The sequence below is a fragment of the Setaria italica genome, chromosome II (assembly GCF_000263155.2).
Source record: "Setaria italica strain Yugu1 chromosome II, Setaria_italica_v2.0, whole genome shotgun sequence".
In the NCBI taxonomy this organism is placed as follows: domain Eukaryota; kingdom Viridiplantae; phylum Streptophyta; class Magnoliopsida; order Poales; family Poaceae; genus Setaria; species Setaria italica.
The window spans coordinates 5,067,514-5,080,836 of NC_028451.1; the positions used below are offsets into that span (position 1 = coordinate 5,067,514).

The 13,323-nt window shown below is 46.0% G+C and overlaps 1 protein-coding gene across 1 annotated transcript; it reads right to left on the reverse strand.

Annotated features, from left to right (window-relative positions):
• LOC101781943 (ylmG homolog protein 1-2, chloroplastic) lies at positions 1–4,601 on the reverse strand. Its single transcript, XM_004955629.4, has 2 exons — positions 3,923–4,601; positions 1–424 (listed from the first exon to the last, which is right to left on the reverse strand). Exon 1 carries the CDS (start codon positions 4,472–4,474, stop codon positions 3,941–3,943), a length of 534 nt encoding a protein of 177 aa, XP_004955686.1. The 5' UTR covers positions 4,475–4,601; the 3' UTR covers positions 1–424; positions 3,923–3,940.
• Between the last annotated feature and the right edge of the window lie 8,722 nt (positions 4,602–13,323).

Here is a 13,323-nt window from a genome sequence, read left to right on the forward strand (position 1 = left end):
TCATAACAGAATCATGTGGACATTCCTTGAATTCAAATTGGCCCTTTTGTCTTTCATGCTCAAGATCCAATTATCTGGATCACAACAAAAAGAAGATGCAAATTATACTGCTAGATAATGGATGGATACAGAGCAAAACTGCAATATGTAGCCAACACATAATATGACTACTGCAACCATCGAACGTCACAAATGGAAGTTTTAGCATAAAGGCTACACTTGTCTACAAACGTCCCGGAATCATTCATATTGCACAGCTACGATCGTAAGAGCTATACTGGGATCCCAAAGCTAATCCGTAAACACCACTTTCTTGCCTTAGAATTAAGCAGCATCTTTCTTTGCCATCCGGTGACCAAAAATAGCCTATGATCCATCGCTCCCATAGTCAAAACCTAACATACCAACCACCATTCTCCAATCCCTGCAACATCATTCTGCACTGTGAGTACAAATGATAAGAATATATCCTTTAAAAAACATGTTGGCATGCATATTTCCTCAAATCACTTTAGGTGTACAAACAATCCTAGCAGACATTTCAACAATAGATATGGAGGCAGATATTAAGGATCTTTTAGTCTACCATTTTGAACCCTCTCCAAGTCGCGACATGTGGGATCCCACCTTAAACCATATCTGTCTAATTTGAAGGTTTAACACATATTCACTACTTATGACCAACCCACTTAGTGTTCATCATTCACAAATTATGGTCAAGAATAGGATAATACTGGATTCGGTTTCTCAATTAACAATACAAATAGTTACTAATGCATCTGGCTATCAGTTCAGCTGCCATGACTGCATTCCTGTGCACGAGAATTTCAAAGTATTATTATGAATACTAAAAAGGAAAAAGCTAAATCGTGCAGAATCACGCTGGTGCCCGAACACGCGGCCCTATGCGCGCCTGCTGGACTGCCGTGCCCACGTGTTTATTTCTTTGGTTTTCATTTTAAAAATCTCATATCTTTTTTCTCAAGTATCCGTTTCCAATTCCGTTTGCACCATTACGTTCTTTACTATAAGATCTATAAAACTAGATCCATAATGCATATATTTCGGAATAATTTTTATGTACTAGCAACTTATGTGGAATGTGTGGCAGCTAGTTCTATATTAAGTTCGTAGCAATTTATATGTAAACCTACAAACAAATTATATACATAAATTGCTACAAAAATATTTTTACTTGGCGTTGTCACTTTTCTTATGTATCTACATAAGTTGTCACATTTGCCTTTACATATATTGATATATTTTTCCTGTATTAAGTTGTTCCATTGTCTCTGCATAAGTTGAGATAACATAGAAAGCAACATAACTTCTCTACATATAAACAGATACTAATTAGTTGAGGCAAATTCTTCTACAAAAGTAGTGATGCTATTAAACATATAAGTTTTTACACTGCAAAACATAAGGTACTACATATCTTTATACAAATTTCTACTGAACAAACAAGATAACTTGCTAGTTCTAAACATATATTGTAAAGTGCTATACCGTTTGAATATAAGTTACTGCATGAATACAATATAAGTTGACAGTTGCACAAAAATAGTTTCAAAACATATTGAATATGGGTCTTGTTTTTGTAGATCATGTCACAAGAAATACGATGGTGCAAACGGATTTAAAAACAGATGTTTGATGGAAGAATAATGCTCATTTGAAGAGAATGCAACCAATTTAACTCGCTGACATCAGTGGTGATGTCGCGTAGATAGCGACGTCCCTGCATGCAAGTCTTGCTTCCTGTAGTGCCTAGGAGAGGCATGCAAGTCGCTACCAGTACTATGATTACATCGTGTTTGCTAACTGTAGCATCCAGGAGAGGGATCGCGCACTCTGCTCGCACGCGACCGGTTGCGCGATAGCGCAGTCCTACTAAAAAATACCCCCAGTATAGAGCATAATCAGGTTACTCACAAAGAGTATGATTGTGTTGCTTTGGCTGACTGATGTAATCACTATCTAACGTAATCTGTGTTGCTTTGGCAGACTCATGTGATTTTCTATCTACTTTACGTAATCTGAACTTGGATGGCATAGAAGCAAGAACAAGAGTGCATCCACCACATCACTGGTCGGAATTAGCTGAAGCGGCCCAACGTAGCCATGGCACCAACGAACCCTACTTTGTTAACACACCAAGTGACTGGCACTTGATGGTGTGCTGAGGGAAGTTAACTTCAAGACAGGTTTTTGCCACATGTCATGCGACGGTCCAAGTTAATAGGTTCAATGACCAAGTCTAAATAGATGCGCCCACTACATTGTGAATGCCTAACTCCTACAAATTAGACCAGAAACCTTCTTTTTTATCATATCTACATTAACATATAGTCGTATATGTTCAATGCAACTTCGAAGTATCAGCATTGAAGCATGCATTATGTGGAAAAGCAATGCAGTTGAGGAAATCAAGATCCAAGGGCAACAAACAAGTTAAGGGGGCATGAAATCATATTACTTAGAATTTTGGTCAAACGACAATATAGTTATCAGAATAATTTGGTTCTTCGTAGAAATGAAAATTTGTAGGTGAAATACTCTATTTAACATTGATATACCAGGACCAGATCTGACAAAGTAAGAATCCCAGCAGTTTATGGCAATAGCCAATACGATGGTCCAGGATAAAAGCAAATATGTGGCGACTATGTTCTCAATTAGCTGATAGATGCAGCACCTATATTTCACATTTAGCCATTTACCAACCAATATTCATAGTTCAATTAATCGATTCCAATTTAGCAACTGCTATCTATCAAGCCACTACAAGAATTCAGCAAGAAGCTCTATATTAGTCATTTAGTCTGAGATGCCAGTAACTTGATTTCCTGTACTATATAACGCAAGTGAATATAGCAGCACATTCAGAATCAATTTACATAATAGTAACTTTTTCAGACATTTCTGTGACTACTAATGAATGGATAAAGAAGGTGAACATGGTAGATAAAAAAAATGCGGACACGGCAGTGGGTGGTGAATTCCCCTTGTGCGGGTCAATTTCCAGACTTCACGAAGATCAACATGATCGCAAATTGTAAAATAGTTAATCATCAATGGCCCTATTTACTAAATGCCAATTGCCAATAGACAGATGAGTCGGACTAGGAAGATCAAATAGGAATGGACAACACTACCAGTAGAAACAATTTTAAAGATGATCATATGGCACATATGTTGCCAACTTTCACTTCTTAAACTAGTGAAACAGAATTGAAAACCTCCATATCATCAACAACTAATAATGCCATTTCCATAAATCATAAAACATAAATTATGATTAACAAAATATTAGGCATTTTAATACAACCATCAGCCTATGGGCAAATTTTCATTGAGTTACATTTACCTAATCAGTAAATCTACAGGAAAAATGTCCAGTTTTGTGTGTAGCATGAAAGAGTGTAAGATTATTCATATGCAAGATTAAAAAAAATTTGACAATTCATACCGCAACACCTGACCAGACTCATTGTGTATGCACAAACAATGGACTCAAGAAACAAGCATATATATTGTGATATACATTCCTATTCCCAACGCATAGCTAATTTACCCATAAAACCGTGTGAACTCACCAAACAAGAAAAATAAGTTTATATGGTCTTTATCATGAATGGCATGGCATCTTCCCAAATGTAGCATTAAGAAATGCAACCTGGCACAACGAGATGCAATTCATGGTATACCATTGCAAACGCAAGCAGTGCCCCTGGGCAAATGAATATCCATACACAACATGATCAATCTAACTCACTGTTAATGCAAAAAAATGAAATGAAAAACATCGATGCCAACAGAATCCTTATAACATGGTTGATTGCTCTAATTAAGGTTTCACAGCATAATTTGTACACTATTGCCCATGTGTAATCAACAAAATAAGCAAGAGAATCAGTACCATTGCTGAAGGAAGCCATCACATGCGAGGCTGCGGGCGCAGGATCATAATGATGATGTCAATCGCCATAAACGCGACGAGCGGGCTGAGGTCGAGCTTGCGCCCGAAGACCGGCGGCATGACCTCGCGGCAGAGGGCGAGGAACGGGTCGCAGAGGTCGCGCAGGGCCGAGAAGGGCTGGCGGTCCCAGGGGATGTTGGGGAACCAGGACAGCAGGACGCCGACGAGCAGCACCTCGCGGTACACGCCGAGCCACCGCACGGCAGCTGACATCGCCGCCGCCACGGGGGCGCGCAGGGGCGCGAGGTTGACGCTCCGCAGGCCGGCCTCCAGCGTCGAGAGCGGCGACGCCAGGAGCCCGCCCAGCGCCGTGGCGGCCGCGGACGCCTCCGCCGCCGCGCGCGGGGGCGGCGGGGACAGGCGGAGGACCCGGGGGGCGGGCGGGCGCGCGGGGAACGCTAGGGTTCTGCGGAGCGAGCGGGCGGATGGGCCCTGGAGGGCGGCGCGCAGCAGCGGGGCCCGGGGGCACGGCGAGGTCAGGAGGCCGTACATCGGCGACGCTTCACCGGGAGGGCCGGGGAGCGGGGTTCTGGAAGCTTCTAGAAGGGCCCTGGAGGAGAGGAGGGGGGGCGGAGGGAGGAGGAAGGGTGAAGCGACCGCCGTGCCACGGGGAAGGAAGAAGAGGATATGGTTTCGCGATCTTGCCAGGCGGGCCCCGCTTGTAAGCGGGTGAGATGCGCGGTAGGTGGACCTGGCTGGGCCCCTAACGGACACGAAGTCCGGCCCAGTTTCGAATTTCAAACGCCACAAGCCCAAAACGACGGTGAAAACGAAAACTCTTCGTATACCGATCAAATATACAGTACATACTACAAATCGGGTGATTAATCCCAAACCGGTAACCTAGCCTCGTCCAAACACGCTTGAATAACGGTCTCCAAACCGATGAGACAAGCCGGGCTTGGTAACGCAGGTCTGTAACTCCAGTTTCGGAGGGCGAAAGGGTTGATATGTTTGGGGGTTCCGAGGCATTGCTCGAGCCACTTGTGCACCTACTTGCACGGTATCTCGATTGCCGCCGTCTCCCTGGGCCTGCCAGGCCCCCGGAGACAGGGTTCCTAGGTTCGGGTCTTTCCCGAGACCGAAGCCTGAGGCCCCGCCTCCTCAACCCTTTTTTTTCCCCTCCCATGGGTGGTGCTACAAGGACACTCCTTTGCTTGCAGGTTCCAGAGTTTCGAGGTTTGGTTCGAAGAAACAAGTCTTGCATGGTTTATAGTTTATATCACATCGAATATTCGGAAGCTAATTAGTAGAATTAAACATGAGCTAATTATAAAACTAATTACACATATGGAGGCTCATTCGCGAGATGAATCTGTTAAGCCTAATTAATTCATCATTAGCACATATTTACTGTAGCATCATATCGTCAAAACATGGACTAATTAGGCTTAATAGATTCGTCCCATGAATTAGCCTCCATCTGTGCAATTGATTTTGTAATTAGTCTATGTTTAATGCTCCTAATTAGTATCTAAACATTCGTTGTGACAGGAACTTTAGGAAGGAGAACCAAACGTATATATAGAATCATTTTTATAATTTTTTTCTCTAACGTGTTATTATATATAGAATCATTTTTATAATTTTTTCTCTAACGTGTTAGCGTTTGTGGTTCAGTGATTTTGTGGTAAAACTGTAGTGTGCATGATTCGGAAGGGCGCAGGCTGTAATCTTAAATTTCACCACATTCTATGTTAAAAAATCACCACGTTATCTGGTTGGACACTTGGACTTGATTTTCGCTTAAATAAAAACTACGACCTTTCATATTTATTTTCAGAAATGTCTATTGTTTCCTCGAGCTATTTAACCCTATCCAGCCGAGCTCCCCCATCACCACTGGTGTCTACAACACAAAGCTTAATGACACTCGCGCGGTCGCACCTCCACCGCGCAACCGAATGTCCAGCACCACCAGTAGAGCGACGTCACCAGCCAGTCGCCTCGTCGACCCTTTGTCCTCTCACCACCACAGATAGTTAGCTTGCCACCCTGGTCCTCCTTCTAAGTTCACCGAACAAAGGTACGCCCCTCCCCCCGACCCAAACCGCGAGCTCCAAACTCTAACCTAGCCGAGGAGCTAGCCATCGCGGAGTTGGGGGAAGATGTTGTCATGGCATCTTTATTGCCCAAAAAGATCATGTGCCGGGAGGTTTCAAATCACACTCGACCTATTATATTAGCCACTCTGTCGACGCCACCACCACAGGGCACCGGCATCCTCCGCCGTCTCCTCGCTCACAAAGCAGCAGGCGGCGGCGGCGGTGGCGGTGGCGGTGGCGGAGGCTTCTCTAGGCAACACTGGCGGAGCTACTCATCGGCCAACCTGGGTCACGGGCCCCCCTTGTGCCCACCGACAGTTTCTGAACGGCCGAGCAAACCAAAACCCTCTCATCTCACTCACTGATTTGAACGCATGCAACAGAAATTTAAACCTATTAGCAAGCAAAGCAAGACCTAGCTCACCCAATCACTCGTTGCTTGCTGTCAATTCTTGTTGAAGAGGGTTTGCTTTTTTATTTAATTTGTTTTTTCTGCTTGCAAACTATAAGAGCTGATTCCCAATGCATCAACATATTATTCCTAGTTCATGTAGTTTTCACTCAGAAGCACGTGCACCGGAGCTAGAGCTAGGTGGATTGCAGCAATCGATCCCTCCTTGGATTGATTCCTAGCTCCGCCACAGCTTGGTCCCAGCGGTGCCGCCGCGGCGGCCTGTCTTCTCGGGCCCGGGCGCGCCTTTGACGGGCACGCGAGGGCATCGAGCGCTGCTGGTTTGTTGGTGACACTGGCCACTGGGGTTGTCGAGCTCGAGCATTCTGAATCCCGTCTTGACCGTGTCATGTGATCAAGATGAAGTCTGAAGACGTTTCATTTTGCAAAGTGTAGTTGTGATTTCACTGCTGGTGGTGAAATCGATGGTCGTGCATCACACTAGTGACAATAATTCTTCACGTTACCACGTGCTGCAAGTACAATTCTTCGCATTACACCGAGAGCACAACTCTATGACAGCATCAGTTCCATAGCGCCAGTTGACGCTTCTCCCCCTCGAGCCGGCGGAAGCGCTCCTGGATCAGGCGCCTCCGCATCTCACCACCGCTCCCGCAGCTGCGCGGCCGACAGTCGGCTGCAGATCGGAACTTTGGGCCAGGCTCACTCCCTTTGTCATGGGCTTATGCACGGGCCACCGCCCCGAGCGAGCCTCCTGGGGCTCGCTTTCATTATTTGGGCCAGGCTCAACCTTTTGTTGCCTTTTGAGCAGCGACCACAACGAGACTAGTATAAGCCCTTGTTTACTTCCCAAAGTTGGGAGGTGCCAAATTGGCATTTTGCCATAAATGCGACACTGTAGCGTTTCGTTTGTATTTGTGAATTATTGTCCAAATATTAACTAATTAGGCTCAAAAGATTCGTCTCGCAAAGTACAACAAAAATGTGCAATTAGTTTTTGATTTCGTCTACATTTAGTACTCCATGCATGTACCGCAAGTTTGATGTGATGGGGAATCTTCTTTTTGCATAGTGTCAAAGTTGGGAGTTTGAAGGGAAGTAAACAAGGGCTAAGGTTAGTTGGTCAGCTGACAGGGATACAGGTACTTTTTGCCATTACCAATTTGGTTAGCCATCAGGCTGTAGGCATGTTATGTGCTTACCACAGGAAGAAATAAAGAAGAAATGACAGTTTAATTTCTGCCTTTCTCTTCTGAGGTTTGCATAGCATAGCATATGCGTTGCCTTGGCATGCATTCTATTATGGCAGGGGATTCAATTCCGATGGAAAACAATGCCCCCAAAGGGTTAACTTGCCGACATGCTGCACGCTCAGGATCGGTACGTCGTCCAAGCTGTACCCCCGTGATCGAAACGCGAGCTGGATACAGACGTTCCAGCACGAACCGCGCATCTTGTATTTCTTCGCCCAGCAGCAATCCTTTTTTTGATTGAGACGATTATGATTAATCACGAGAAGGCGACTGCCGACTACTACACCGTCTAATCGAAACTGCTCCAAACTTAAGTTGCACATTAATTAGCACTTTTTATCTGCTACAAGTAGGTAATTATCTACACAGTTTTATAAAAAAGTATATATACTTTTGCTACATTTGATAGATATATTGCAACGATATGTTCTATATTCTGCAGGCCGATATCCGAAATGCTACTTGCTTGTGGCCGTGCGTACGTGCAACCATGGGCCTGTTCGGCTGGACTTATAAGCCGACTAAAAAGCTGAAACGGCTGATTTGTTGTGAGAGAAAAATATTATTCGGTGGCTGATAAGCTGAATCGACCAGGCTACATGTATATTTGACAAAGCCAATCATTGCATACGTCAGTTTGGAGGAACCAAAAAAAATAGAAAGATCCCGTTTGTGAATTTTAGGTACGAGTACGACCCACCATGCATTTCCAACAACAAAATATCGTGAAATTAACCCCTGCGTTCGAAAAGATATTTTACACAATTTACACACACATGTAATAAAGCCAAAAAAAATATTTGTTTCGCAAAGGGTTGTTGGAGCTAGTGCGAGTGCGACAGTAAGGTGCGTGGCTCCTGTCCTGGGATTAAGACTAATCGTGCACTTTTAGGCAGCCATCCTTGCGCAAACCTCACGGGTAATAAGGAGCGCAGGTGGGCCCCACCAAATGATTGCAAAATCCGCATGGTTGCATGGTGCAGGATCCCCATCTGGCCACACGAAACACACAGAGGCACGGCGCGTGACACGGTGCCGGCCGGAGAAGCAACATTTCTCTCCTGGCTGGCTGGGAAAGGAAAGCCGCAACCCACACGCGCGGCACGATCGGTCGACGGGACGCCACGCGATCCATCGGCAGCAGCTGCGCGGAAGGAAAAAAAAAAACCAGAGCGGACAAAGCAACCGATCCCGTCAACATTAATGGCGGGATCAGCGGGCTAATCACGATTGCTGCCTCGCTTAAGGAAGCTAGCTAGCTAGAGACGAAGCTGTGGGTGGCGGATCGGGCGGCCAGCGAGGACGCGATCGAGTGACACGACGGCATGATGGCGGCCCGGCGCAGCGCCTGGCGTCCGTTGATTAGCGTGGCGCTCGCTCGCTCGCTTCCGGGCAAAGCGTGCTAGCTAGGCTGCTAGCTAATCGATGCGGATTAGGATTGGAGCTGCTAGCTAGCCATTGACGGGACGGGGCACCGATCGCGCGATCCGTCGCTGGAGATGGCCACCCCTGGATCTCCAGTGATTATGCTATCTGACGACGCTGCACGGTGGGAGGGATCAACAGCAAGGCCAGCAAAGTGTGTACGGCGTACCTTGCTGAGACCGACGGCGCATGCGCCAAGAGGACAGGGTTTGCGGTGCCACGGCGTGTTCGTGACGGGAATGTGCAATTCATGACGCTGTCAGCAGTCGTGCAAAAGATGTGTAGTCGTGTAGACAAAAGGCATTTACATGCTGAGGTTTTTGTGGATGGATTTTCGTAGCGACCTCAAAAATCGAGCCCTTTGGATATCAGGAATCTTTTATCCCTACACGTTGACGTCAGGCTCGGCAGCGAAAAGGTGCAAGTTCCAAATTCGCTTCTCATTGATCAACGCCGTGCTCAAAGATATTCTTTTTTTTTTCAAAGCGGAAGGGGAAAGAAAACAGGCGCGCACGGGCGCCGAGCGCATCCACGTGAGGAATCGCTTCGGAGCGTGCACGTCCTCCATCGGCCTGACGTCACCTCGCAGGTGGCCGACGGATCCTTCCAGAACGTGCTTCCCGGGAGACAGAGGGGCAGCACTGGAATTGCAGCGCGCGAGATGCGGTGGGTCCCAGCGGAGCGGAAGAAAACGAGCGCGGCGCGGGGACCACCGTGCTCCAAATTAGCGAGCATGCTGAGGCTTACAGTGGGCCCAATGGTGGAATATTATGGGGGGACCCATTTTCCGGTGGGGGTGGTCTCCGTCGGGACAGTCCCTCGTGCTGTCGTGCAGCGTTTGCTTTTGTTTTGAATCTTCCATGGCTCGTCATGACCCTACCGTTTGAAGCTCGGAGGTCTTCACAAATGATGAATTGAGAAAAAAAAACAGAGAGAGAGAGAGTTCTACTTGGATGGAGGTCACCGTGCAAAATCTAGTAGAATGGGCTTATCATCGTATAAAAGCTCTTATGGGAGAAAAGAAAAATTATATAAAGTCGTCTTTTGATTATAAATTTCAAAAGAATGCAGTGCCTCACCAGTCACCATATTGAAATATGACTATGGATGCCCATCGACCCATTGGTGTTAGTGACATGCAGGAAGTTTTTAGTTTGAGACAATGTGTTAATTTATTTTTATTTTCATTCACTAGTGAGATGTCTGGATCGAGTGATTCAGCAGGTTGAACTCTTTGTCTCCCATGCACATCAAATTAACCCTTTTTTTGTCTTCTCGTGCACTTTGTTGACCGAATCGCAAGCGAATTTAAATCCTCACCTCTTGTTACCAAGCCAATGTCGCCTTAGGGTACAGACATCATGGAGGGATACCTTTCCTTTAGGTTCAAATGGTGCGATTGAGACAATGATGTCTAATATGCGGTAGCTAAAAATTCTTTCCATTTTTACTCCAAATTTTTTTCTAACTCTTTCATGGCTCGTGAGGCCTCAAGTACTAACTATATTCCCACTGTTTTTGAAGCTTGGCAGACTTGACAAACTTTACAAAAGATGAGATGGAAAAAAGGTCTACTTCATGTAGATTGTATCTAGATATTTGCCCTAGCCAAGTTCCAACTACTATCTGGCTGAATTTTTCTGAAATTCTGCAAATTCAAAAACGTTCTTGGCTTAACAAAAAAAGCTCTTAATGGAGAAAAGAAAATCTTATAAATAATTGTACAAATGTGAAAAGGATGTAGTGCCTCACCGTACTGAAAATAAGTGAATATGACTATGAATGCACCCATCGATCCATTGGCGTTAGTGACATTTCGGAAGTTCTTACTTACAGACAGTACACCCATTTATTTTTCAATTACCATTCACTAGCGAGACGTCTGGATGAAGTGATTTGGCAGGTTGAATCCTTTGGCTCCCATGTACATAAAATTAACCTGTTTTTTTTTCTTCTCGTGCACGGTGTTCATTGAATTGGGAGCGCATTCAGCCCCGTACCTCTTGTTACAAAGCCAATGTCACCTTAGGTAGGGATATCATGGAGGGATACATTTCCTTTAGGTCCAAAGAGTGCAACTCAGGAATGATGTCTATGTGATAGCTAAAAATGTTATTGTTTTCCTTTTTCTCAATTTTTTTTTAAAAAAGATCAAGTTTGTTCATAAAAATATTTAGTGGATCCCACAACTATTTTTTTGAGATGTCATAAATTTTGTTCTTACCTTTGGCAAGCGACACACAATAAAAGTGTGACAAAGGCGAAATATAAACCCGCCGTCCCACTATCGCTTCCACCACTTTTACTACCATCACCTTGTTACTTTGTCTATTCTAACCTGGCCTCTCGTTGATATGGTGTTACATATGATTAAGTCTTAAGTTAAAGGTTGATACATGGAACAAGTTCAATTATAGTGGAAAAAAGTGCACAAGGCAGTGTGCTCCTCACTGCAATTCAACATGCATATCCCACCACTATTTGCTCCATTTTATCTACATCATGTGAAGTATAGCTACATCGACTACAAAGGCAATACCGATTTTTTTGACATGTCCCTAATACCATTCATGACCCATTAACATGTCAAATAGCAACAATCATTTGGATATTAAAATTGCTATCCCCGCACCTCATATCGTTACATCCTTTTCTGTTTCTTCAAAGGCTAGATCAGACATGAGAGCTACATACGCAACTACTTCTCGCACAAACGTCCATACAACTCGCTCACACAAGTATAGGTACGGAAAGAAAAACATCATTTTCCCAATTTACTTCGAAGCGACACATGGAAGAAAAACCCCTCTCGTTGCCACCCACGAAAGCTAACGTGAAACACAGGCGTCTACGGAATCGCATTGAAAACCTCACCCTGATCTTCCACTAATCCTTCCTCGCACGCCATGATCGAGTCGAGTGCAATCCTCACGTACTTATGCAACTGTTAACTGTTAACTCCGGTACCACTGCCTAGTGTCACCATTATGACGGTGGTTAGTTCACCCATAACCATTTTGCCGGTGCGAAAACCCCAACCTGCCCTTCAGAGCCCATCATCACTCACTGGACAGGGACCGAACACACGCAGAAAATCAGAAAAAGCTCATGCTCGCTTCCAAGTGAGGATCCGGATTCCACTGCGGCACTGCCGGTGGCAACGTATCGGAGGCTAGCGAGCGGGCGGGTCTCGGTCTCCGACCCTTTTTGACTTTGCAACGCCCTGGACGTTGACGGCCGCCCGGCCACACGGCCAGCCCCAGCCGCAGAGGATCTGCGACCCACCGCACCACGCCAAACCCCCCCGGGGTTTCAAAACGGCTCGCACCGACGTGTGCTAGGTTCCCGGCACGTTCGATCCCACCCGTCCGTCAGCGCATCGACGGTAGAGATCCGTCCCAGGGCGGTCGTGCCGGGGGCACGGGCGTAATTAGCCACTCTCCCCCAGTTCCGTCGCGATTAGCGCGCTGAGGTGGCGCGCGGATTAAACTGGGACGGGCGGGAGGACCCGGCGGTGGCCCGGGGCCCACTTGGATTTCCATGGCGCGGTGGATCCTCCATGACCGGTGGGAGCAGGAGCGCGGGGCCCGGCATGGGGTGAGATGGGGTGGGACGGGGCGCGGTGGGAAAGCGACCGCGGTGGTTAAGTGGGCCTCGTTTGCCTCGTGCACTGTGTGCCTGTGTGTGAGTGCTCGAGTGGTCGGGTCACCGCCGAGTGCGCGGAACGGAACGGGAGCGAGCAGCTAACGGTTGCTTGGTTTCGTTAGCTAGCATGCATGATTAGGCTAACCGGTTGGGCCTATAGCTATAGGCCAACGTAATCGCAGAGGTCTTTGTTTTCCAGGGGGATTACGTTGGCGTTTGAGAGATTGGGCAGCTGAGTGTGGCTGGAATGTTAGTCGTTGGACGAAGTCGTAGCGGCACATGAATTTGCCTCATCTTATCGTTGATGCTACAGATTAATTGAGTTGTTAGCATATACTTACACGGCATAGTTTGTTACAATAGTCTTATTCTAGCTAATAATGACGCACAACGTACAACCTGTACGTTGGTATACCCTAAGCAAAGGCAACCAGAAACATGCATGAGCTTTTTTTTAGTTTGTTTCGATTACTATTGACTTCAACTTCATGAGACTGATCAACATCTTTTTTACCCATTCTTATCTTTAATGTTGTGGTAATTTGATGCTGCTAACTGTAG